The 23,894-nt window shown below is 42.1% G+C and overlaps 1 protein-coding gene across 8 annotated transcripts in view; it reads right to left on the reverse strand.

Annotated features, from left to right (window-relative positions):
* Positions 1 to 23,894, reverse strand: part of elavl4 (ELAV like neuron-specific RNA binding protein 4) — a gene marked incomplete at both ends in the record, with an annotated part of 73,651 nt that overhangs the window by 28,563 nt on the left and 21,194 nt on the right. For 5 of the 8 annotated variants that reach the window (XM_080032658.1, XM_080032657.1, XM_080032656.1 and 2 more), the window contains 2 exons: positions 6,634 to 6,877; positions 12,089 to 12,175. In XM_080032658.1, the coding sequence (XP_079888784.1) occupies positions 6,634 to 6,877; positions 12,089 to 12,175 (331 nt within the window). The remainder of the gene's footprint in view (positions 1 to 6,633; positions 6,878 to 12,088; positions 12,176 to 23,894) is intronic. The other 3 variants (XM_080032661.1, XM_080032660.1, XM_080032659.1) reach the window with 1 other exon arrangement.

Here is a 23,894-nt window from a genome sequence, read left to right on the forward strand (position 1 = left end):
ACAGGGGCAAGATTAAAATACATAAAACACATTAGAAAAGCGAATTAATAGAAATAAAACATTTAAAAGCTAATGAATAGAAATAGAACATTTAAATACAATAAAATGTCAGGTTAACGTATATAAATCTAAGAATCTATTCTCTGTTACTGATATTAAAGTATTATTTTCTTTTTAACCACTACAGTACTCAAATGCTTTTATTGTAATGTCATGTCCGGTTTTACTAACTGATGAACCACATGGGGCTGGGGAGTGAGGAGGTGGGGGATTATTTGGACCCACCCACACTCTTTTGGCAGACCCTTGGTATAATCTGACATGAATTGTATCGAGAGAGAGAGGTATGTTATTCAGTGGTAAAATCACTGCTATTTCTAGGGAATAGCTCTTTTGTGTGTTAGCGAGGTGTTGTGACTAAAGCCATTATTTGTTTCCTGAGGAGCAGCAGGTTGCCCAATGTGTGAGATGAGAAAATGAGTGTACTTCAAGCAGGTGTCCTTTCTGCTGGCCCCAGTATGTAATTCCACCTCTCTTTTCCCCCTTTCTGTGCACACACACTAGAAAATGAAAACTCACATATAGGTACATACATAATCACAACAAAAGCACGAGTTTACAGACATATATTCAACATTTTAATGGACACTGAGGGGCTCAGTAGGGTAGACATACAATCATATGCAATAAGAAACACAGTGTAAGTGACTCCAGTTGCATATTGCCTGTCATTATTTTGTACCTTTTTGTTGTATTATGTGACTAAGAGGCCTGTACTGCAGACATGAAAGCATCTTCATCTCCTGCTGGCATCAGACAAGGCTCTCACAGAACACACTATAGACTCTTTGATCTAGAGTGGTAGCTATGCCAAATGAAACACATAGCTGCAAGAAACCTCTATTTTACTTTGCACCTCCCTGCAATATATTGTTATTATTCTATACTAAAAGTGTGAGCTATTTATCAAAAATAGAATTTGAACTGCTGACACTATTGATAACAAAACACATACTATTACTTGAACATTATTATGTGATGGTGATACAACTGCTGTGTCTTTATTTAATAAAACTTGTGTCTTACATGCTGCCACACAAATTGAGAAAGAAGTCCTGCATTAATCTGACGCAATATCACAAAGCAAAGAAATTAAGGTACCTTAATCTATAAAATATATCTAGCTGTTTCAACAATTTCACACCCTGTCAGTAGTGGAGTCTGTCATTCAGAAGTCATTGGTGGTCAGAAGCATCAGTAGGGGTTAGGGCGAGTTGCAGCTTGCAGGGATCATCATTGCTATGACCCTGTGATACTAACACACCTTGAGAGGACCAGCTCCTTCTCCCCGGAAACAGACCAATCTCTTTGGTCTGTCTTGAATTTAGCGACATTTTGAGACGAGGCAGAGGGGAGAAGAAACATTTACAAATGTCAACATAAATATTTCACACCCACTGCCTCCATCCTCTGACGTTTAGCCCCTTGCTGCTGCAGCAACTTGAGGTAGTTCTATTTTTTGATGGGCCAGCAGCACCCATCATTTGAAACGGTACCCTGTCACCAGCTTCATGTCAAAAACGCTTCACTTTCCTAAAGAAGTTCAACGCTATAGTGGAGAGGGAGTTTAGTAACTTTGCAAAAAGATAAAGGCATACAGAACAAAATACCACAGATCCTCAAATACTAGCAGTAGTCAGAGCATATAATGTGGCATATATTCAGCCCGTTTAAATAACTAAATTCATAAACAGAGCCACGTCCCCCGCACACATGCATCTACTGTAGATCCCTCACCCACTCACTCATTCAACACATCTTTCCCTCCTGGGTTGCCAAGGTAGCAGCCACTGTTGCAGGCTGGAGGCTCCCACTCTCAGTTCCTGCTTCCACCAACACACACACACATAGCCACACACTTGCCCACGTAGAAGCTCAGGGACAAACACACACACACACACACACACACACACACACACACACACACACACACACACACACACACACACACACACACACACACACACACACACACACACACGTAAGCCACCCCCTCATGGTGGCTCCCTGAGCCTTCGGGCCAACGGACTGCAGCCTGCAGTGTGTGGGCTGGTTGGCTGGCGGTGCAGCTGAGAAATTCAATGCAAGCTGACAGACAGAGAACCCTGTTACGTCAGACATTGTGGAGCCTATCCTACAGTACCTGCTTAGACTCCTTCTGGGTGAGCAGACCTAAACCCTAAGGCTTAAGCCATCCACCACCAGCATTGCAGCACACATGTTGTTGTTGGGGACAATGGGACTAACTGGCTCTCTCCTGGCCGGGTACAGTGCACTCAGAGGGGAGGGTCGGAAGGCAAGGCACCGGCCCTGAGGCACATTCAGACTCTGGATCTGAAGCTGGCACAGGGGGAATACTCCTCACCTGTGTGTTCCATGTAAAGGGCACTCAAGAGTGGAATGAGAGGGGACAGAGGCAATCTGAAGCGAGGGTTGAAGGAGGAGCAAACAGCTCCAAGGATGTCCACGTCTGGGTCCCAAGCAGAGGGAGGAGGCCATGTGATAAGAGCAGAGACATTCTCTGAAACATTAATGAGCCTGGCAGCTCTCTTAATACCTGGCTTTGGACATGTCCAATCTGTTTTTCATCTATTTTCCTGTCAACGTGGTTCATATCGTCAGCCTTCAGCCCGTTTCAGGTTCAGATAAATGCAGCAGCTATGTAAGATACAAACACTGCACCAGATCTCCCTTGGCACAATTTCAGTAAGGAATTGAAAAAATTTATTGTTGTCACCAAAAATAACAGCATAATATTTGGTTGTTTTTTAGGTGTTTGGATGGTGTAAATAGGTCTCATCCTGAGACCATAAGAGGAATTTTACAGTTTTGTCCCATCACTCTAGTATCGATGTAAAAACAGCTTGGCTTGCAATATGAAGTACAAAGAGAATCAGCTTTGCTTCTGAGTGTCTTGTCAATGTATATTTCAGTAGCAACAAAGAGCTGTGGGTAAACTGAGGTTTATATGGTGAATATTTGATCTATCTCATGTTAGACTGACATACCTTGTGCAGGAGCTAAGCTCCACCCGTCTGTCCTTGCATATTAGGGTTAGATGCATATTTTATGTTTGCAATATTTGTGGGTGCACTTGATGTTCCATAACAGAGATGGAACTGCAATGAAACTAATGGAAGTGTGCTGTATGAACCACAGGCCTGTGCGTGCAAGGCATGCCAAATCCAGCAAACTCAAGATATTTTTTTGCACTTATGGTGTATGAATAAGGCGTACCTGTCCTTATGTAAGAATTGGGTTCGCAGTAGGCTTTCACATGGTACTGAAGCTGCTGCTGTCTGTCAGAGGTGCTCTGGCTTGAACTACTCCACAGATGACATCACAGTCCATCTATTTTTCATAGCCAACATCTGCTTGGCTTGCTACATTGTCACTATGATTTGCATCAGCTCCCTAGATTCCATGTACAAAACCAACACATGGAAGGTGACTAGAGCAGTGTGCACAAAAGGCTTCAGTCAGTGTGCTTTGGGCTGATGCCTTTACAGGGTTTGATGTAGAGATGAAATGATTCAATCTGCATAAACCGAAAAAAAAATGCAGCTCCCACAACTAAAAGGCGATTAAGTTTGCTGCTGCAAGCTGGCAAGAAGCAAAGGCTTTGACTACCTGAGCAAAAAGCTAACACAAGCAGCCAGAACAGACACAGGGCATACATTGGGAATATGTAGATGTTCATGCTTGCTTATTCAGAATATCACAAGGTCCACAAGGATTTTTCCAAGCTCCATTAGGAAACTTTACTTCCTTTTTAAAGGAAGAAAAGACTGAGATCTCTGTAAGGGGAACCATCTATAGTGCATAGTGTCTCAAAGCCATAATGCTCTTCATAAAGATGTTGTACTGTATATTTAACCTCTTTTCTGCCTGTGTGTAAGGAGGAAAAATATAAAACTACTACTGTATAGACACTTAATACAAATAACAAATAAATGCTTAAGATATATTTTACATGTGTACACATACAGACAGGAAGTTCTCAGGACTAGGTCTAATGTACAAGTGTGTGTGGGCTGCAGCCAGGTGCGTGTAAGCTAGCCTTAAATAAAAGATTGACCTGCCGTGTTATGAGAGCACCGGGCAGAGCAAGTTGTCCAAGCAGGCGAACGGGTAGAAAGGTAGGCAAGCTGGCAGACGTACAGGGAGCAAGAGAGACACCCAGAGGTGCCTCTTCAAACAGCGGAAGTCAGCCAGGTTGACAGACGGAGCTGGAGTGTCTACGCCTGCCTGCACCAACCCGAGCGTCATGCCACGCTGGCATCACTGGAGCTGACAAGAGCAAGTCCACAGGAAGCTGAGGACATGTATGTCTCCCCTATCTTTGAGAAGCTCATGTGCTCACACCTTGTCAGCAAAAACTCACTGGTTGGTCAAGCCGCAAACACTGATTGGAAATATATTGTGAGATGCAAGCAAGCAAATACTGACAAAGCTTGTCAAAGTGAAGGCTTATGTCTGGATCTGAAATAGTAGAGCTGACTCGATATACTGTACAACATAAAGAGTAACTACTGTTACTCTTGGTTTTGACAGAATATTTACATTTTGTAATGATAAAATATTGATTCTATTATCCAACTTTATGCTTTGACATTTTGGTCAGTCGATTTATTCAAATTCTTGAACTATTTTCTATACTCCTCATACTACATAATATAATAGAAGGTCCAAATATTCTGACGTGAATAATGTATAGCTACAGCACTCAAACTATCCTCAAGATATTTCTGAAATTTAGACAAAAATATACTTTCCTCCCATAATCATAACTTACTGAAAAATCCAGATAAAAATGTGAATTGGCCCCAGTTGATGATTGCTATTTACCACATATATAGTATAGATAGGTATACATGTTGATAACTTGGCCTCAAAAATGGTGTTCTCTTTACTCTTCCAACCATCTTTCACTTTACCCCCATTCCCCCAGCCCTCCCATGCAAACCCGGCTTAAGTCTGTTAACGATTTGGATGACTGTTAGAGAGTATAAAGTCTCTTGGCATTCCTTGTTTGAGGAAGGGATCTGTGCTTTGTTAGCCTAAAAGTTTGCATGGGGAAATTGCACTCATGGGATAGGAAAACCTGCATACACCACAGTGGGAGATGGAGGGAGGGCAGGATTTATTTATAACTTTTTGCGTTGATGCTAAGTCAACAGAGAGACCGTGTGGTGCAGAGTAGAGAAGTACCCTAAATGCTTTTAGAAGTGAGGGAACAAACATTCCTACCTCTCTCACATTCACCATTCAGGGCCCGAGCAGGTTCACAGCAATTCTGTTGATTTTTTAAAACGCTCGCCAAATATTTGCTGTTAGCTTGGTTCCTCAAAAGCTGCTAGGCAAATCACACTTGAGGGTAAAATCGGGCGGGGAGAGAACATGGTGATGATGATGATAGCATGTGCTATCCTAGTGTTATTTTTGTACAGAACCATCCTCCATTATCCTGGTGGATCTGACTCTCAGGCTCCATTTTGTGGCCCATTACAGAGGAACATGAAGATGGCCCTAAACAGGTGTTGTAGAGCTGCGGAATATGCTTCAAAGAACAAGAGAACAGAAGGGGCAGGAATGGATTGGTTGGTTGGATGCCTCATCTTTACAGTCAAATTGCCATCGATATTGGCCTTTGGGTTCTACTTAATCTATTACAGGGAATCTAATTCTGTGATAATGTTCGCATATATATATCTGTATGCGTGTGTGTTGTGTACTCTCCTCGCCTTGCCTGATGCCTACTATATCTGGGAATGGCTTGGTGATGTAGACTGCCAGCCTGCCTGGTGCTCTTTAATGAGATTATCAGGAGAAGAGTGTCAGTAAGTAGGATCTAAAATGAAAGCCATTATGGAGCATTATCACAGAGCATCACCGCTCCCCCCAGCCCCCTGATCCATCTGCTGTATGGCCACCCACACAGCCACTACGCCCAGATTACAGCCATGATTAGCACCGTGAAGTGCTGCTTAATTTAAACACCTCTGGAGAACATGTGGCACTTTGCTGCATTGCAGAGTCACAGCGCTTGTTACGCACACGCACACACACACACACACACACAGTCATTTATCGCATATACCAAATTTCCTTTTTTTATATTCTTGCCAAATTTTCATGAAGGCAAATATGAAAGCAGGGTGTTGTACTGTAGTAAATAGGAAGTATAGTCATAAAGACACAGGATCAAACCAGTTAAAATTGTAAGAATACAAGCAAGCAACTAAATCCCTTGCAGATCTAGGGGAGCTCACTATAGTTGGCTCTGTTCCACCACTTCTCTCTTTAAGGGAAATAGCTTTTGTGGAAATTCATCATCAATGTTCACACACGGCATACTACATTATATTCTGATTTCTCTGTACTTGTAATTGTGTGTGATCTAGTAATTTACTTCACTTATTTTTTATTTTCGTGTTTGTACTTCAGTGAAATACTGTACACGTTCCTGCATTGGCTGAAAAAACCGAACACAATTAAAAAAACACCACAGTTTCTATGAAGTCTAAGCAGATAATTTTCTTCAACATCGGTCTTCCTTACTGGATTCGGTACCTGTGATCTTGTCACGGACCAGCTTGCAGGACTCGATCTCTCCGATGCTACCAAACAGGCTGCGGAACTCCTCCTGGGTCATGTTCTGGGGCAGGTAGTTGACGATGAGGTTGGTCTTGCTGTCGTCGTTTGATGGGCCCGTCTGCATGGGCGAGGGGCAGCCGCGGCTGTTGGAGGTCGGCCCGTTGGCTGTGTTGCCTCCGCTGGGGCCGTTTGTCACTGGAGCCTCCATGTTACTGATGATCTGGATCAGGGTAATCAGGGGGAGAGGAGGAGAGTGAGATAGCATTCATTAGCAAAGGCTTCTGTATCCTGTTATATGTATGTAAATGTAAAAGCTTTACTTTAGGTGCATTAAGCGAGGTTAAAAGCTTGGGTGAAAAGGGTTTTTTAAGGTTCTAATTTTCAGATACCACTTTGGAGATACTTTTAACAAGCTTTGCACAGTCTATCATTGCCATACAATTCATTCTTGCCATTCTAACTGACATGGATTCAAATGTTATAGTAGCAAACCAGAACAATGAAATTTCAAAATGTGTTCGGATAATAATATGGCATATGATAGTATGACATAACGAAAAAAAGTCCACCGTTAGAGATTTTGCCAGATTTTGGTTTGGATTTGGATTTACAGGATTTTGCATCAGTGTCATTTTGTACCTAGCATTTTCTTATGATTTATGAATCATTTCTGAATCAATAAAATACTCAATGTGCATCATTCTGAAATGGCTGACTCTGAAAGAAGTCTAAAAGGAATGAGAGTCATGCGATCACCAAGGATCAAATGGGTGGAAAACAAATTTCATGTAATCATATCGATCATTTTATGATATTTGTGTCATATCACAATGTTTGCATCACAGTGCATCTTCGTCATTTTTTATCAAAACATTGCTGAACCCTAAAATGGCAATGGTAAGAGGCATGTCTGAATGGTTATCTAAAAGCTGCTTAGGTTTGTATGAAGAGGGCAGTCCTCCATCTTTCTGTTTGACTGCTGATGCTGCTGCTGTGACAGAAGTCTTTGCATTTGCGGGGAGCACCTCAAGATAGAAGTGTAGAAAAAGAAACTGTGACCTTGTTGTAAGTGTGAGGAAACAGTGAAACAAAGTGAGGAGGAGGGAGGTAGGTTGCACTTTGCTTTTCTACCAGAGCACTCTGATATATATTAGGTACAAATGCCAATTCTGAGCGAACATTATTCCCCAACAAAAGCGATGTGTTAAGTCAAATTATTCATACATTTGCATAAAAAACATTTGTTCGACCAAATGAATGGCTTTTGTTGCCTACAGTATGTATGCGAGTGTGCTTGAGCTGGGTGTCAGTGTTTTCCAAATGGAGGGACAGACGACTCAATCTAATCACTAAATGATGGGAAGGTGAAACAGAAAAAAGAAAATGGATGCACTGTTACAAAAGTATAGAGAACATCATTCTGAGGTCTCGATTTATGCTTGACCAGACTAAGAGACTGTAAACTGACGGCTGACAGAATGTTTGCTGTATCTATACATTATCTTTTCAATGTCTTGCAGCGTCCCCTTGCATTGATAATAGATCCTGAGGTCATTTAGATTCCAATTGTATGCATAAAGGGCCACAGTGAGCAATAGCAAATCCCTAGAAAAAGGCCAGTCCATGTCCAAGATAACATCCTGTTGATGCACAAGCACTTTAATCTCCTAACATGTTGAAACCCATATTAAGATGCAAATATTTTTTAATCTGGTTCAATCAAAATTTAAAGGCATCACTCAGATCCCTTCCTATCCCCTATTCAGCTCAGTCTATTTTTAACTATTCTTAAGTACACGCAGACAGGCTGCACACGGAAGCAGGGCTGGTTTTAGCAAAGGAGAAACGGCACGCAAGTCGTATTTCACTCTATTTCTGGATTATCAAACGACTGGACCTGTGTGCTAATAATATAACTCAAAGCTGAATTAAAAGAATTCAGTTTTCCAGAAATAGTTTTGAATACCATTTCAGACATTTACAACATGTGTGTACTTCTGGGCCTGTAATCACTTTTCTTTTATCTATCTTCCTACATGTAGTGGTAAGCAGAGGTGATGATAAATGAAACAGCAGGCCGATAAATAACGCTTTGGTAACTGAACATATACCACTAATAAAAATATCAATATACTATTTAAAAATGTGTTTCTATTATTATTTTCTGTTGAAGACTACTGATGTGTACACAACATTAGTGTGGTGCAACACAACTTGTAACAAGCATAAATGTATATGCGAGATATACATGACTGAATTTGTGAGGAAAGTGAATTGAAGTAGGTAGGTTTAAAACTGTTTGTTTTCAAAAAGATGATAACGGAAAGTCAAATGTTGTGCAGTTCTGTTGATGAGATGAACAGAGTTTAGGAAGCCTTAGGACTTAAAACAGGGAATAATTCTATCTCCATATGTGTTGAAGCTTTTATGCTTATCAGGCTTTGAAACGCTGCAATTAATTTTATTTTCTGTTATTCTTTTCCTCTAACTGCACACACCACACACACACACACACACACACACACACACACACACACACACACACACACACACACACACACACACACACACACACACACACACACACACACACACACCTCTATGCTTTCAGATTCTGTGACATATGCAGTGAAGAGCACATAGTCAAACAGACACACATACAGAGAGACAACAATGGCCCAAGCCCAGAAAAACAAACAGACAGGGAGATGTCTAAAAGATCTCAAGATGAGAGCTGCATGCAAATTGTTCTTTTGACAGTATCCTTTCCTACTCACTCACTACTCTACCACAACAGTTACAGAGACAGGCTGAGAGAGACAGAGTGGGAGAGAGAGCGGAGACAAGGGAGAGAATAGTATCTAGCCATAACAGAGTTGATTGGAGAGTGCCTTATTAAATCTGTTTACATTCCCTGCTGAGCTCCATTCTGTCAGAGAGACTTTCAACTCAATGGGACGCTTTCCGAGGAGTTTTTACACCAAAATGGCTGCTTCTAATTAACAGAGACCTGCAGAGTCCCGGTGGCAAATTATATTCCTCTCCTTGTCCCTACCCACCAGCATTTGTGCTGCTCAGCAGTCCGATTTATGTTGGTTCTACACACTCTGGCTGCCCATGCTCTCATACTGTGGAGCCTCGTGGTGTGGACATAACTCCCAGCATGTTTTTTGACTGGTACAACACACAGCACTCAGTCTCGAGATGAAGCTTCTTTCACTTGCAACTGATAAATCTACTCATGGAAGAGCCAAAGCCTAGCCTGGAAATCCAGACCCACATCTAGAAGGGTGGGTCTGGCAGTGATCAATATACCTTACCAACTCAAGGGGCGACAACTACGTGTGCATTTCAAATACCACTGCTCGCAATCGGATAGCACTACGACCAATCAGAGCAATGATCGAGGTGACTTATTAAGCCCCGTTCGTTTAGCGAACAGCGGGGTTAACTGGTAAATGAAACTTTTGACCTGGTCGGTCGGCAAAACAGAAAATTCCTCTTTCTTGCTAATGAAAGATTTGAGTGCCGTCTTCCAAATAGTTAAGTGTCGAGGCCAAAGCCGCTTCAAACTCAAACAATGTATCCGCAGCCATCTTTGCTGTTTACTATCACGGCTTTGACGGCGCATGGCCAGCACTGTCGTCATCCGGTTACGCCCAGATCCCCATACATAGGGCTCTGGCCCGCCCATAACAGATAGAACGTTTTGATTTCCGACATAGTTAATGAGCTCCAATGGATTGTGTCCAGTCCAACAGGCTTAGCTAATTTAAATTTGCCAGGGGCAGGTCTGGATTATCAGGGTAGGCAGAGCCAGAACTGGGCTCCCAAACTGTGATAACAGTAATACATTTAACAGTGTGCAGTTGAAGGAAAAGCAAATTTAGGAGATTGTGTTGCATATAATTCAAAATGAATGGTAACTAATACTATTAAGTTGAAATATACCTGATGGTTATTCTTAAAACTGGCATCTTAAGGATAATACATTGAGCTACAGTGTAGCTATAGCTACTGTTGATGTAAAGCAAAGTTCATGGGAGGAACCAGGTCATTTGATTTTTAATGAGGGCTTAGAGTGCTCAATGTAGAAGAATGTGGGTGACAGCGAAAGGAAATCGTCTCAAGTGTCTGTAGAGGTCAATGCCTACGAGTGCAGCTTTGCATGTGTTAATGAGGGCTAAGCAGCACAATTGATTTTAAACGGATAAGTATAAATACTCAAAAAGCAATATGTACATAAAAACCACACATTCACGTTTTTAGCCGTAAGAGTGCAACATAATTTACAGACTTCCTTAAATAAATACAATGTATGAATGCTTCAGCAGCTGAATATTGCTTTACACTTGTCTCTGCACTAGGGCCCGACCGATATGGATTTTTGGGTGCCGATGCCGATTATTTTCTAAGAAAAATTACGATAACGATTAAATCGTCCGATTATTATTTTTTTAAATCCCATAAATATATATTGAAAAAAATATCTTTTTTGAACCCTTAAATATATATAAATACTTGTTACTGTCAATAGGTGTACAGGAACTTTTTATTTATTGAAATATGCATTATCTAAAAAAAAATAAAGTGTTACAAATATGTCTAAAGTGACATGACGCATTTTTTTAACTCAGAACATTAAGCATTTTATGTAACTGCACCCACCCCTCTGGAACTCCCTCCCTCCAAACATCAGCATCTCAGACTAAATAAACTCATTCAAAAGTCAACTCAAAACTCACCTCTTTAAGAAAGCATAATTACACCGGACTCCACTCCAAACCATATCTTTAATTTGTCTGTATTTTGTTTTCTTTTTCTATAAGTATGATTTTATATATGTTTGATGTAAAGTGTCTTTGAATTACCTCCAATAAAGCACTATATAAATTCTATATAATAACTATAGTAATATCAACTACTATTAACAGTCAAGAGATGACCAATGACTCTGCTTTTGGTGTCAGGGGGAACTGTCAAGTGTGAATTAATCTAATGTATTACAACACACCTGCTGCTGCTGTTAATATGCTATAAGGCTACCTCCGGGGCAGCAATGCATCTCACTCAACATGATTGCTGGAATAATAAAAAAAAATTTATAAAAAAAAAATCGGCGGCCATTTTGCCGATTTTCGGAGATGTGCTATAATCGGCCGATTAAATCGGCCGGCCGATATATCGGTCGGGCCCTACTCTGCACCCCTTCCTATACCCTTGCAACCCCAGTTCGTCCCTTCCTGGGGTCCGTCTTTTGTGCCATCCATCTATCTCTGCTCCAGTTCCAACTACTGTCTCAGTCAGCATGCAGCAGCATCACCGACAACCAGTGACGTTTTCATGTAAGCACAGTGCAATATCAGATCACATTACTTCATGGAAGTGTAAAATGGCTGGGCCAGTCATTTGGCAGCAGTAGTCTCCTTACCATCTTTGGCTGTGTCAGCAATCCCTTCTCTGCCCAGCCCTGGAGCTGTGGGAGCTCTGCCTGACGCCACTGTGTCTCCGTCGACCCCTATGGAGCAGAGCACAGGGAGGGAGGGACGCATGGCCCACTGTCAACATCATACACTTTGCTTTTAGAAGGTGAGGGTTTGAGTAGGCAGGGGGTTGGGGTGAAAATGGAGGCTCACTAGAAAAATACAGTTACACCTTTATACAGTCACTCCATCAATCAAACTCAAACAAAGACAGGACTTTTGCTTTGTGGTTGGTATGATGGCTTTACGATTGGTAGTTTGTCATTTTACATAGGGGTGATAAGACTTTGGAAACTGTGTGATTAAAATTGCTGAAAAATTTCCCCATGCTCAACATGGAGGGGATAAGATAAAAATAGGGATACATATAAATTTCATCAGTTGTTTGAATCATTTGAGTGGATTGACTAACACTGCATGTGTGCGTTGAAGCTGGCAGATTGGTGTAGAGACTGGAATGACCTTGGCAGAGTTTATAATGAGGGTTTCCCTCTTGCTCTCTGTGGGTAAACAAGCCTCTGGTTGAAGAGACAGAAATGCCACAAATGAGCAGGAAGTGTGTTGGCTAGTGCTCCGGAGCAGGGGGCTTAAATGCCTGCAGCTATCTATGGATGCTACAAGCAGCCAATTTAGAAGGAGAGGAGAAGGAGAGGAGGAATGACCTCTGCCTTCATTTACTCCTTCACAGAGATGAAGAGAGGGAGTGAGGGATCAGATGGGAGGGGGAAAATGCAAGGGCTGAGTAATGGGGAAGACACTTCCAATACTTCAAAGAAAGGAAGAGACAGTGGTGGGGGTGGAGAGAAAGAGAGAGAGTCTGTACATGTTCTGTTGTCAATGTGTCTTGTAAACTTAGGCAGGAATGCATAATGGAGGTCTAAATGAGAGTGAACTGTCAGCTTGAAAGGGAAAAGGAAGATACAGAGGGGCAGAGAGGTCAGGGTAAAAAAGAGGACAAGGAATATTGTTTCTACTGGCTGACAAGAAATGGTGAATATACTGAGATATTTCGGGGATGATCATATTGAAATACCAAGTTGAGGCCTGGCCACCTTTGTTTTAGTCTGGTAAAGTACAAAGAGTGGCTGTTGAATAAAGTTTGTGTAAAAAAATGTAAAAAAACAATTCTGTAAATCTGACTAGGAGAAATTGGTTAGAATCACAAGGTGTGTTTCCTTAAATTTCAAATCTACTACTTGTCATCATTGTCAAGCTTTTAGCTGCGTTAGCATGCCAGAGCCAGGGATGTGCATTTCTATTCATTTTAAATACTCAAGACAAGAGTGGACACTGCCAGGGATAGCAACACCCCCGGGGCTAAGGTGCCCAAGCTAGCTGCATTTTGCAGCAACAACATGCAGTATAGTGGACCAATATTGGTCTCATCAAGAGGGATGAGGAAACATATGATGTGTAGCCTGCTGTTCACTGTAAAGCTATCCTGAAAAAAGAAAGTTAGGCAGAGGTGACACATCAAAAGCATTTTTCATCCATTCTGCAAAGCCGTCATTTTACATTCTTTGTCAGTGCGTAAGGGAATGGTGTGTCGCAGCAGGCAGGCAGTGCAGTGTTGTCGTAGCATGTTCAAATGTGGTGATAAAAATGTAGGAAGCAGCAAGCAGATGTGTATGAGTATCCATTTCAGCAGCCAACGTACGGTGAAGTAGAGCGTAATGTCAGCAAAAAGGAATATTACATTTTTCAGAAGTGTGTTTAACAGTGCTCAATATTCCGATGCTCAACCATTCGATAAAACAAACAGTCTCAGGTGGAACACACACACACACGCACGCACGCACACACACGCTCACACACACACACACACACACACACACAAACACACACACACACACACACACACACACACACACACACAAACAATCTCTCACTGTTTCATCTCTCTTCATTGTCTCGCTGTCCTTGTTCATCACATGATCTTACACACACACACACACACACACACACACACACACACACACACACACACACACGTGGCAAGTACACAAACACACACACCCATGCAAGCACGCAGGCACGCACACACACACACATGCGCGTCTTCTGATAAAATCTCAAATAACACTGGAAAAAGGGTGCAATGCAATTACATTCACCAACCATTGAGATGAAAAACTGCTCATGGATACATTTTCAATTATTCAGGGAATACATTTCAGGGGCTGCTCAGATGCTGGGAAAACTTATTATATAATCAATACACTCTATAACGCCATTAATATTTGATGCCACAAAAGTGCTTCCTGTCTCCTTGGGCTCACGGCCAATGGTGTCTGGGTACCGCAGTCAAATATAGGACTAGCCTTATCTGCCTACAGCGAGGAAGGGGATTAAACATTTGTTTTCCTTTAAACAGTCAAACGATACCAAAGAGTCTGGCAACTTCCTTTTGCTACGCTCAAAGATGATATCTGTCTCCCCTTTTCGGCAGCCATGTGCCACTGAGGGTGAACTAACCAAACTGACTTTTAGATCGCCTAGGAGTTTTTATCTTACCTTCCTGTCCTTTTGTCATTACCCTGCAGCTTATACACCATAAAACCATCGCTTTATATTGCTGGCCTTCTCTGACAACGCTTAGACAATCAATTTACCCTGACTTGGCCAGGATAAATGGAGGCTGTAGAGAGACTGCGGAGTAGACGGTATATGCTGCTGGATCTCTCCACTGATAGACACACTGCCTGGAAGTTACAAAATGGAGTCAGCTTGCAACCATCTGACTTGTACGACTTTGCCTCACCAACTTCCTTCAGATCCTATTATGTAATTTCCTTAAGCCTTTTTAACACTGTTTGGCTAGTCAAAAAGAGAAAAATACGATGACGTAAAACAATCAAACAGCAAACATCGCCTTATTCAAATTCATGTCAATGCAGATTCATTAAAGACACATCGTACATCTTCATACACTGACAATGTTGCTATGTTTCACCTTCTTGCTAGCCAAAATAGGTGCCACACCTAATACTTCTAAACTCAAGACTGAAACTCCCTCTCGGTGCCCCCAAAGTGATACTTAATTGGAGTTGCTATCAAACTGACCGAGACACAAAGAGATTAATACGACTTTACTATCTCTGCTTCTCGCCCAGTCAAGTTCCCTGTAATGCTCTCCGGGCTATTGATTTTTATTTTCCTCTCTCCTCTCCCTTTCTTCCTGGCTGCCTCTTTCTCTCTCTCTCCCTCCCTCTGTCTCTCTCCATCCCTCGTCCAGCATCTGCGTGGATCTGAAATGTCCTGCAGGTCAGACGGATGCTGGGCCAGATCAATCAGTTAAAGTAATCTGGGACGCCTCATGCACGCAAGCACACACACAGGCCCCATCACAGATACTCACCGACACACAACCCTCAGTTGCACTCTGGCCCGCCTGCCTCCAGTCTCATCGATCTGCAGCTACTTTACCAAATGGATTCCTCTCTTCTTCTCTATCCTCCTCCACCTCTTTTTCTCTCTCACCGTGTGACCCGGAATAATAAATGTTCCAGACCGCGCCAGACGTGTGCGTAAGCAATTTTTCATTTAACTTTGGCTTGACTTTTTCCCCACCTCCTTTCTCTTTTGTGATGTTTTCAGTCGTTCAGTGAGATCCATCCTAGCTTTTCCCATACACCTGAACTCGTAGCCTCTGGGTAATCGGCACATACACACACACACACTGCGCGTAATGTCGGAGGTAAGGAGATGACAGGATGCAGCCTATTGCCAGAGGGTACGTCGGACCGGTTTTGTACAACAATCTCAAGATTTAGATTTGACAGAGAATGAGAGACCTTAAAAGTCTTAACAAATATTCTTCTATATCTGATGTTCAGTGTTCCAAAGGCTAAACGGTTTTGGCATATTTTGCATTTAAATGTTCATAGCTGAAGTGATGTGTCTTGTTCTACTGTATTTAGATTTCCTTGACTTAACCATTTTTATCTAAAAAACTTTTCTCAAACAATGTCACGCTACATTGTGGGCAGTCAAAAGACAGAATATCGTTCTACCACAACCACTGAGGACCTATATAGTCACTTTCTCTCTCTCTCTCTCACACACACACACACACACACACACACACACACACACACACACACACACACACACACACACACACACACACACACACACACACACACACACACACACACACACACTTTCTCTCTCTAGCCAAACTGTAGGCGGAACTGGAGCCATTTGTCCACTGGCTGAATCCCAACTCTGCACCAACGCATGCAGAAAATTGGTGAGCATCTTGACTCTGGAAATGACACTTCAATTTGTGCAGCTCCGGTAACTGGTGCTCTGCAGTTCCTCCCTTGTGGGGGTTGTGAGATCAGCTGGACACCTGCCTAGCTCGTTTGGCTGACGCCTGGCGCACAGGGACCGGGCCTTTGAATTGAAGGCCTGGCCATGTCTGTCAGTCCTAGTCCCTGTCCCCCTAACCCTAGCCTGACTTCTCAGGTCCTCCCCCCCACTCTCTTCACTCTTACGCCAGGAACAGTCCCTGGCTTGGTGACCCTGACCCCTATTTATCTATCCAATCCTCTGCTGCAAGTCATCATCTAAACGGCACTCTGCCTTTCAATAGCATTAAATCCCAATTACCAGCTTGCCAGCCCTGGTTACCATTCTAGTTGCTGATGCCAGACATCTCACAGTCAAATCTACAAGATGTCTGGGCCCTGCATGGCCGCCTGTCCTGCTGTAATCCCTGTGTGTGACGGATGGGAGTGATCACTGTCAAGGCCCTTAGCTACAACATTTTGGTGGATTAAAGAGGCTAAAGCATCATCTCATCCCCTACATGGGATTCTATCCATAATTAAATGTCATTAATGTGGTTAAAGGTTTTAGTGGAGATGATATCTAACTAAAAGGCAGGGCCTATTCAGTGTATTTATTTAGTACAAAAGACACAATGTGAATAGGGGAAAATAGAAAGGCAATAGGAAGATCACTGTCACCCGTCACTAGGCCTTCATCACTCTTGTCATAAAAAGAAGTTGATCCTTCCTAAAAGGCCAGTACCATTTTCACTGTCTGTCTTCCTTTTTCACAACACAAACAGTTTTCTAATTTGCCATGACCATGTACCTACTTACTTTAATTTAAAGCCACTACGGGTAAAATGGCACGTTGGCGTCCCCTTTGGACAAAAGCGGTAGTATTTTTACGACGCCCGCTGTCGCAAAGCTGTTTTCTAGCTCGTGCCAGGCGCGCGAGTGTGAACTGAGAAGGGAGCAATATAGTGCATGTCCGTGTGTTGAAAGTGTGAGGACTCTTTTCGGCTCCGTGAGAGTGGTTTTGACACTGCATCAACTAATGCCAGTCACTGCCACGCACACCTGATTGCAATGACTTGATGCAGCAGTGTCACCTAACTACTCTCTCTCACGGCGCTGAAAGATTACGTGTCTGACTCCTCACAGAAAGCGAATGAACGAGAGACGGCAGTTAGTATGGATCACGATGAGGTAATGTTGTTGTAAATAATTACTATTTCAGGGAATGGTTATCTGATGATGGTGAAGCAAAGCAAACTTTGTGTTAGTACCAACCGCTCATTCATTTAGGAGTAAACACTGCAGTCTAGTTTCGCTCTCGTGAAATTGTATACACGTTGCTTGGCAACGCCCTCGTCCCGCCCGTAGCCTATATCACTCTCCCTTTTAGCTTTTCTTCATTGCATTCTCTTTTTTTTCTTTGATGGTTCAGCCCTGTTATCAGTCATTATGACGACAAATAACTGTCTCAAACTAGGCTCCCGCTCCCCTTCCCTCACCTGGAGGGATAGGCTTCTCAATTCACGTTGCTGCGCCACACTGAAATCTGCGACCAATACGGATATGTGATCATAGAGCTTGCACGAGCGATCCGAAAATCGGACTGGGTGTGCGACCAGACCAAAAGCAGTAATAAAAACTATTTAAAAACGTCTTTCTGATGGTCTCGTTTGCTGTTAAAGGTAATTTATGATTATCAGAGGAAACATGAGGCTGTTTAAAAGATATTTAAATGTTACTCGTAGCCGCTTTAATGTGGCTGTTTCTGAATAAATATAAGTGACACTGCGATAGAGTCTACAGTACTGTGATGAAAACAACTACTCTAGATTGTATTTCAGGGAATAGATAGTGTTTGCACGCAGTTCTGATTTCCACCTTGCTTTTGGCTGGGCCGGGCACGGAGATAGAGGACGCAGAAACAGACAGTGAGGGACGCGGAGCACAGGCCCGCTGATCCATCTGAGTCAGCAGCATGTGTCATGAACGAGGACACCACCTCCACAAGTAGCTGGCAGGTGAATGCGGCCACACACCTGTGCAGGCAAGCAGACATTTTAGCAAAGCCCTCCTCTATCTTTAGCAAAATACACTAAAATACACTAGCATACATAAAAACTGTCCACACAATGCACACACTCGCTAAACTCAACTACCCAACTACACACTGTAACTGCACACAACACCTGCATGTATCAGGTCAGAAGAACAGCAATTCAGCTAGTGTCATGCGTTCCTTGTTTACTCATCGCCTATATTCATTCTTGATGTAGGAATAAACAAAAAAGGCCTAGAAGAACAAGATAACTGGTTAGCACAACTTTCCCAAAAGTGGTGTGTCCAAAAGTATTTTCCCAGAGCAGCATAATAAGCAACTTGTAAAGTACTCTGACTGAACATTTCTACCTTATACACAGTAGGAGTTCTAATTAAAACTGGTTTGAGGCTATAGAAGAGGTAATATGGGCTTGGCTGAACAGGTATTTAAAAAGCTATAAACAGCCTTGAGGTGTACGATAAGAACAAAACCTACAGCACAGCACTTACTCTGAGAACAGGGGAGAGAGAAGAAGCAGAGGCAGAACGCTTCCTAATCTAATCACTGCTCACTGTGTGTGTGTGTGTGTGTGTGTGTGTGTGTGTGTGTGTGTGTGTGTGTGTGTGTGTGTGTGTGTGTGTGTGTGTGTGTGTGTGTGTGCCTGTGTGTGTGTGTGTGTGTCTGCCTTGCAGCAAAGGCATAGAACTAAATCATATAGACACCAACCGACCGTTGTACTCGAGAATTCATTCCAAGGCCTTGGGTGCTGTGTGAGGGTGTGGCTGAATGTATGCCTGTGTGTGTGTGTGTATGTGTGTGTGTGTGTGTGTGTGTGTGTGTATATACGTGTGTGCCTAGCTAATCTGGTTATTGATCCGGCCCTGAACCGGAGCTCATATAATCAAATAGCTGCAAAGGGAAAAGGACAGCCGTTCGTCATCTGTCTTAATGAGTAAACAGTTTGATGAAGGCAATGAATGACTTGAAACCACATGTAGACTTAGAGGAGGTTACTACATCAGCGGATAGACAGAAAAGCTCAAATGTTAATAGTTCCACTTGTAAATCTCTTAGCAACATTCTTCCTAAACTGAGGGAAATCATGAATTTCATTTGGTCGTCATACGACACGTATCCTGCTCTTTCTGGTTCTCGGTATAGTTATAAGCCTTGTGTCATTTCAATTCTAATTTCAGCTACATTATTCACTTAGTGCTCCTTTTTAAAAAAAATGCTGTCATTGCAATCGTTAAACTATTCCACCCCCCTTTCAAATGCTATAAAGTTTGCATTGTACTGGCCATTACACAATCAATTTTCAGTTTGACTTGAGAATTTATAGTGAGCCCATCTTCCGTGAAATCTAATCTTGGTGCAACTTGATGTGAGAGTGGTGCAATTCAGAAATGGCTTCTACTGCGGCAGCAAGAGAGAGCAGAGTGAGGCACAAAAGCCTAAATGTATAGCAGCGCCACTAACAGCCGAGGCCCGCGGCACACCAGCTAAACCATTAAGTGTGGCGTGCATTCAAACGATCAGATTAATCCCCCCTACTGCTGTACAGTGCAGAGTAATTGAAAATCCCCACAGGAGACTATCTTTGCTCGTATACGTTGTGCATGTGCCAGGCAGGCAACATATAGAAGCTGGTGGCTGATTGCCATGGAAAAATTCTGCAACAGCGTTTTTACTCTGACAGCATGTGCCCAGAGAGCCGTGCAGCTGGGAGATAGCACACATCTATCTTTCTTCTGTTCCTATTGTCTCACGACCGTTCCTTTTCTCTTTTCTGACTTGTTCTATCTCTTCATCCCCTACAGCATATTAACTTGACAGGTGCAGCTAATGCCCGCTCCTGCTGCTGACGTTTATCAGTCTTGATAAGCCATCACGATGCCACCATTTCCATCTAGTTACGTTGTGTAGGAAGGACGGCATTCCTGTCCATTGAAAGGGAATTTCATATCGCCTGTGAGAATCCATTTTCCTGTTGGGACACACATCGACATTATCTTAATTACTATTTCAAACTGCCAAACTTGCCTGATAACAACCAGTGGGTCTAGCTTGTTGGCTATAACTGATCTCATGTGTGGTACGTCCAAAAGACAAACCAAAACCTCCGACTGTCAAGACAAAACTCGCCTGCATCTTCACTAGTCATTTCTAAGGAGGTCGCTTTTCCTTTTAGATTTTCTTTCTTTTATTCAAGTGTATCAGATACAGCATCATGGTCTTTATGTACCTCCTGCCTGCGGGTTTTTTTCCAATGTCTTGGTATACCACATATAACACAACATCAGCCTTCATGGTCCCCGCGTTGGCGCTGCTATTGCTGAGATAAGGCGGGGCTTAGGGGACTGTTGTGTGCAATGCTGTGTGTGTAGGGCCTAATGTGTCTATTGCATGTTTCAGTTGCATGTTCAATCTATAATTCATCTCGCTACAGAAATATATGAATGTTTAATATGTCAGAGGCTGTCGAAAGCATGACCTTGAAACGTCCTTTAAACATCACACAGCAACGGCGGCGGGGCCAGTTAAGCTGCCAAAGCCAAACAACGAGCTACAAGAACCCACACACACACACACACACACACACACACACACACACACACACACACACACACACACACACACACACACACACACACACACACACACAGACTTACTTTCTCTTCCTCACACACACACACATACAGCCTGTCTGCCTGCTGAAGCTTTCCGTCGGTTTCTGTTCCCTTTCTTCCTGGGATGCAAAATGCAGATGAGACGAGTCAGTCTCAGGAGAAACTGCCAGTCAAATCCAAACTGTATGAAAACAAAAATACACAGGGTACAGTGGAGGATGAGAGAGAGGGAGAGAGAGAGAAAAAAAAGAGAAGACAAGGGAGAGAGAGGATCGAGGAAGAATGAGCAGTAAAGTAGCTAAGAAAGCCAGTGTTCCTCTCTCCTCCTGTGTCTTTGACTGAACAAAGAGCTATATACACAATGAATACCTCCCTCCTCCCACTGTATTTTCCATCGGGATATTTATTCTGAAAAGCAGTGATGCACAACAAGGGCTTGGTCCTGTGTTTGCTAGTGGGCTGAGGCGCTAACACTCCCCAGCTGATTATGTGTCTGTCTGTAGCAGTTTGAGCTGCTGCCAAAGGAATTAGGTCTAGTATTTGTGAATGCTGCTCCCCTCACAGCAAAATGCCTTTCCATGCCTCTCAGATTTCTAGCTTATTTTTAAAGAGAGAGAGAGAGAGACACAGAGAGAGAGACACAGAGATAGAGAGAGGGGGAATAAAAACATGTTAAATAAATGAAGGAAATCGCTGTGAAGCCTATTAAATTTTCAATGTGACCGTTTTGTGAGTCTTCATGTGTGTTTAGGATCCACACAAAAGGAATATTTAAAAACCAAAGCGTGCTAATTGGGACGGAGATGGTTACAGCAGCGTCTTATTCCAACAGGCTTTTGGCTCATTAACTGCCTCCATCCAGCTTTTGTTTAAAGGAAAGTGGAAAAGACATGTATAGACAATATAGTATGTTGTTATGTTTATACAGACACTGTACTACCACAATGCTGATGAACTGGATTATGTACTTACACAAAGAATGTCAAAACTCTTACTTTAAGTAAGTAAGCACAAAAAGAGAAATGACTGCTTTGTCTCAAAAGCTATATTTGTGCCCAACCAGTTAACTATAACTATTTATTTAAAGAGGAAGTTGATTACATTAGTGTTAAAGACTTAATATTTTGCATGATGAGAATAATTCACTTTCTTCAAACTATTTTGTACTATTAACATGCACGTTTGCTGTCTGTTTGTCTTGTTTATTATAGCATGAATGTACTGGTTTAAATACTTTATTAGATCAGACTTTCCCTCATAAGCAATTCCATATCAAGGGAGGACCCTTTAATGCAAATTAAAATAAATAAAAAGTTGAGTATCATAAAGATGTTGAATTTCCACATAAACCAGACAAAAGGAAAAAGCCTCAGTTACTGTCTGGCAGGAGTGTCCCAGCTGTGCTCCAAGTGATCCTCTCACAACACATGTAATCCAACTGAATGTGTTCGACTCATATCTATGGCAACCACATCCCTATCACCTCTATCTAAAGAACCCATATAAAGCTCATTACGAGATGGGGTCAAAGTTACTGCAGTAAACATGTTAGAGAGGGCACAAGAACGGTGGTACACACCATTCTCACATGCACACCTTCACAACACAGAATAGCCATAAATTATATCTGTACCCATAATGCATATTAATAAAAAGCTTCATACCACATGACTACTGCTGCAAATACAGGAACATAAACACACTGTGACCCTTTGACATTTCACCATTCTGTGGCTAATTACTGCGGATGTGATGAATTGCAGCAAGATCGCTCAACGAGAAAAGTTGACCAAACAACCTAACTATGCACACAAACATAACAAAGGTAAAGGCCCTCAGCCCTCTACAAAGTCTTATTTATGCATGTCAATATAAGGCACTCATACAGTTCATGCTTAAGTAACAATGCGAACCCACACAATGCATTATTCCCTTGCATTTAAATGTCCTGCTGCTCAGTATAACAATAAAGAACTTTGGAATTAGCCATTTTAATAGACACTCTATAAGCAAATGAGCACGCCAGGCCCAGGAGAACAGCTTCAAGGAAGTAAAAACTGGATGCTAAGATTGTGTTACTCTGTGATGAATACATAAATGGATCACTGGTCTGGGTGATCTGCCTCAGTTTTTTTAATAGTTTAAAAAAAAAATTTTTTACAACAGCTTAATGTTATGGTATTTATGGTCATTTAAACAATTAATTGTTAAACAAATTTAAAACAGTTTTAAGATTTGATATTCCTGACTGCAGATAATCAAAAAACATATAAACACTTGTGCTGTGTACTAGTGTCAAAACAGACTTAATTTCCTCTATCATGCTATATCACCGATATCTCCATTCCATAACTGATTAGGTCAGTTTATGTACATACAGTATATTGATGTGGCACTCCCACCCAAAGTAAATCTCAGAGAGGTAACGTTTGAGAATAGATTAAGAGGACATTTTTCCTTCCTATGTCTGAAGCTCTTCTCCTTTTCTTTCTTTCTCTCTCTAACGTCATCTCTTTGATTGGTGTTTAATCAAGCTCTAGTTAAACATGTCACTCTGCATCTGGACACACGTCAGTCTCCCTTTTGATACACAGACATTCGCAAACACAACATTGATACACAAGACATACGAACAACACAGCAGAGTCTGTCGGGTAATTTAATTGATATATTAATCCGATTTTTTTTGTCCTGTTACTTTATTTATTTTTTGTGTTTTTTTTTTGTTGCTCACCATCATTTCTTACTTGACGTCTGTAAATCACCTTCATTGTTCCTCAGAGCTATAATCACA

Source organism: Ammodytes marinus (assembly GCF_949987685.1).
Source record: "Ammodytes marinus genome assembly, chromosome: 8".
Taxonomy (NCBI): Eukaryota; Metazoa; Chordata; class Actinopteri; order Uranoscopiformes; family Ammodytidae; genus Ammodytes; species Ammodytes marinus.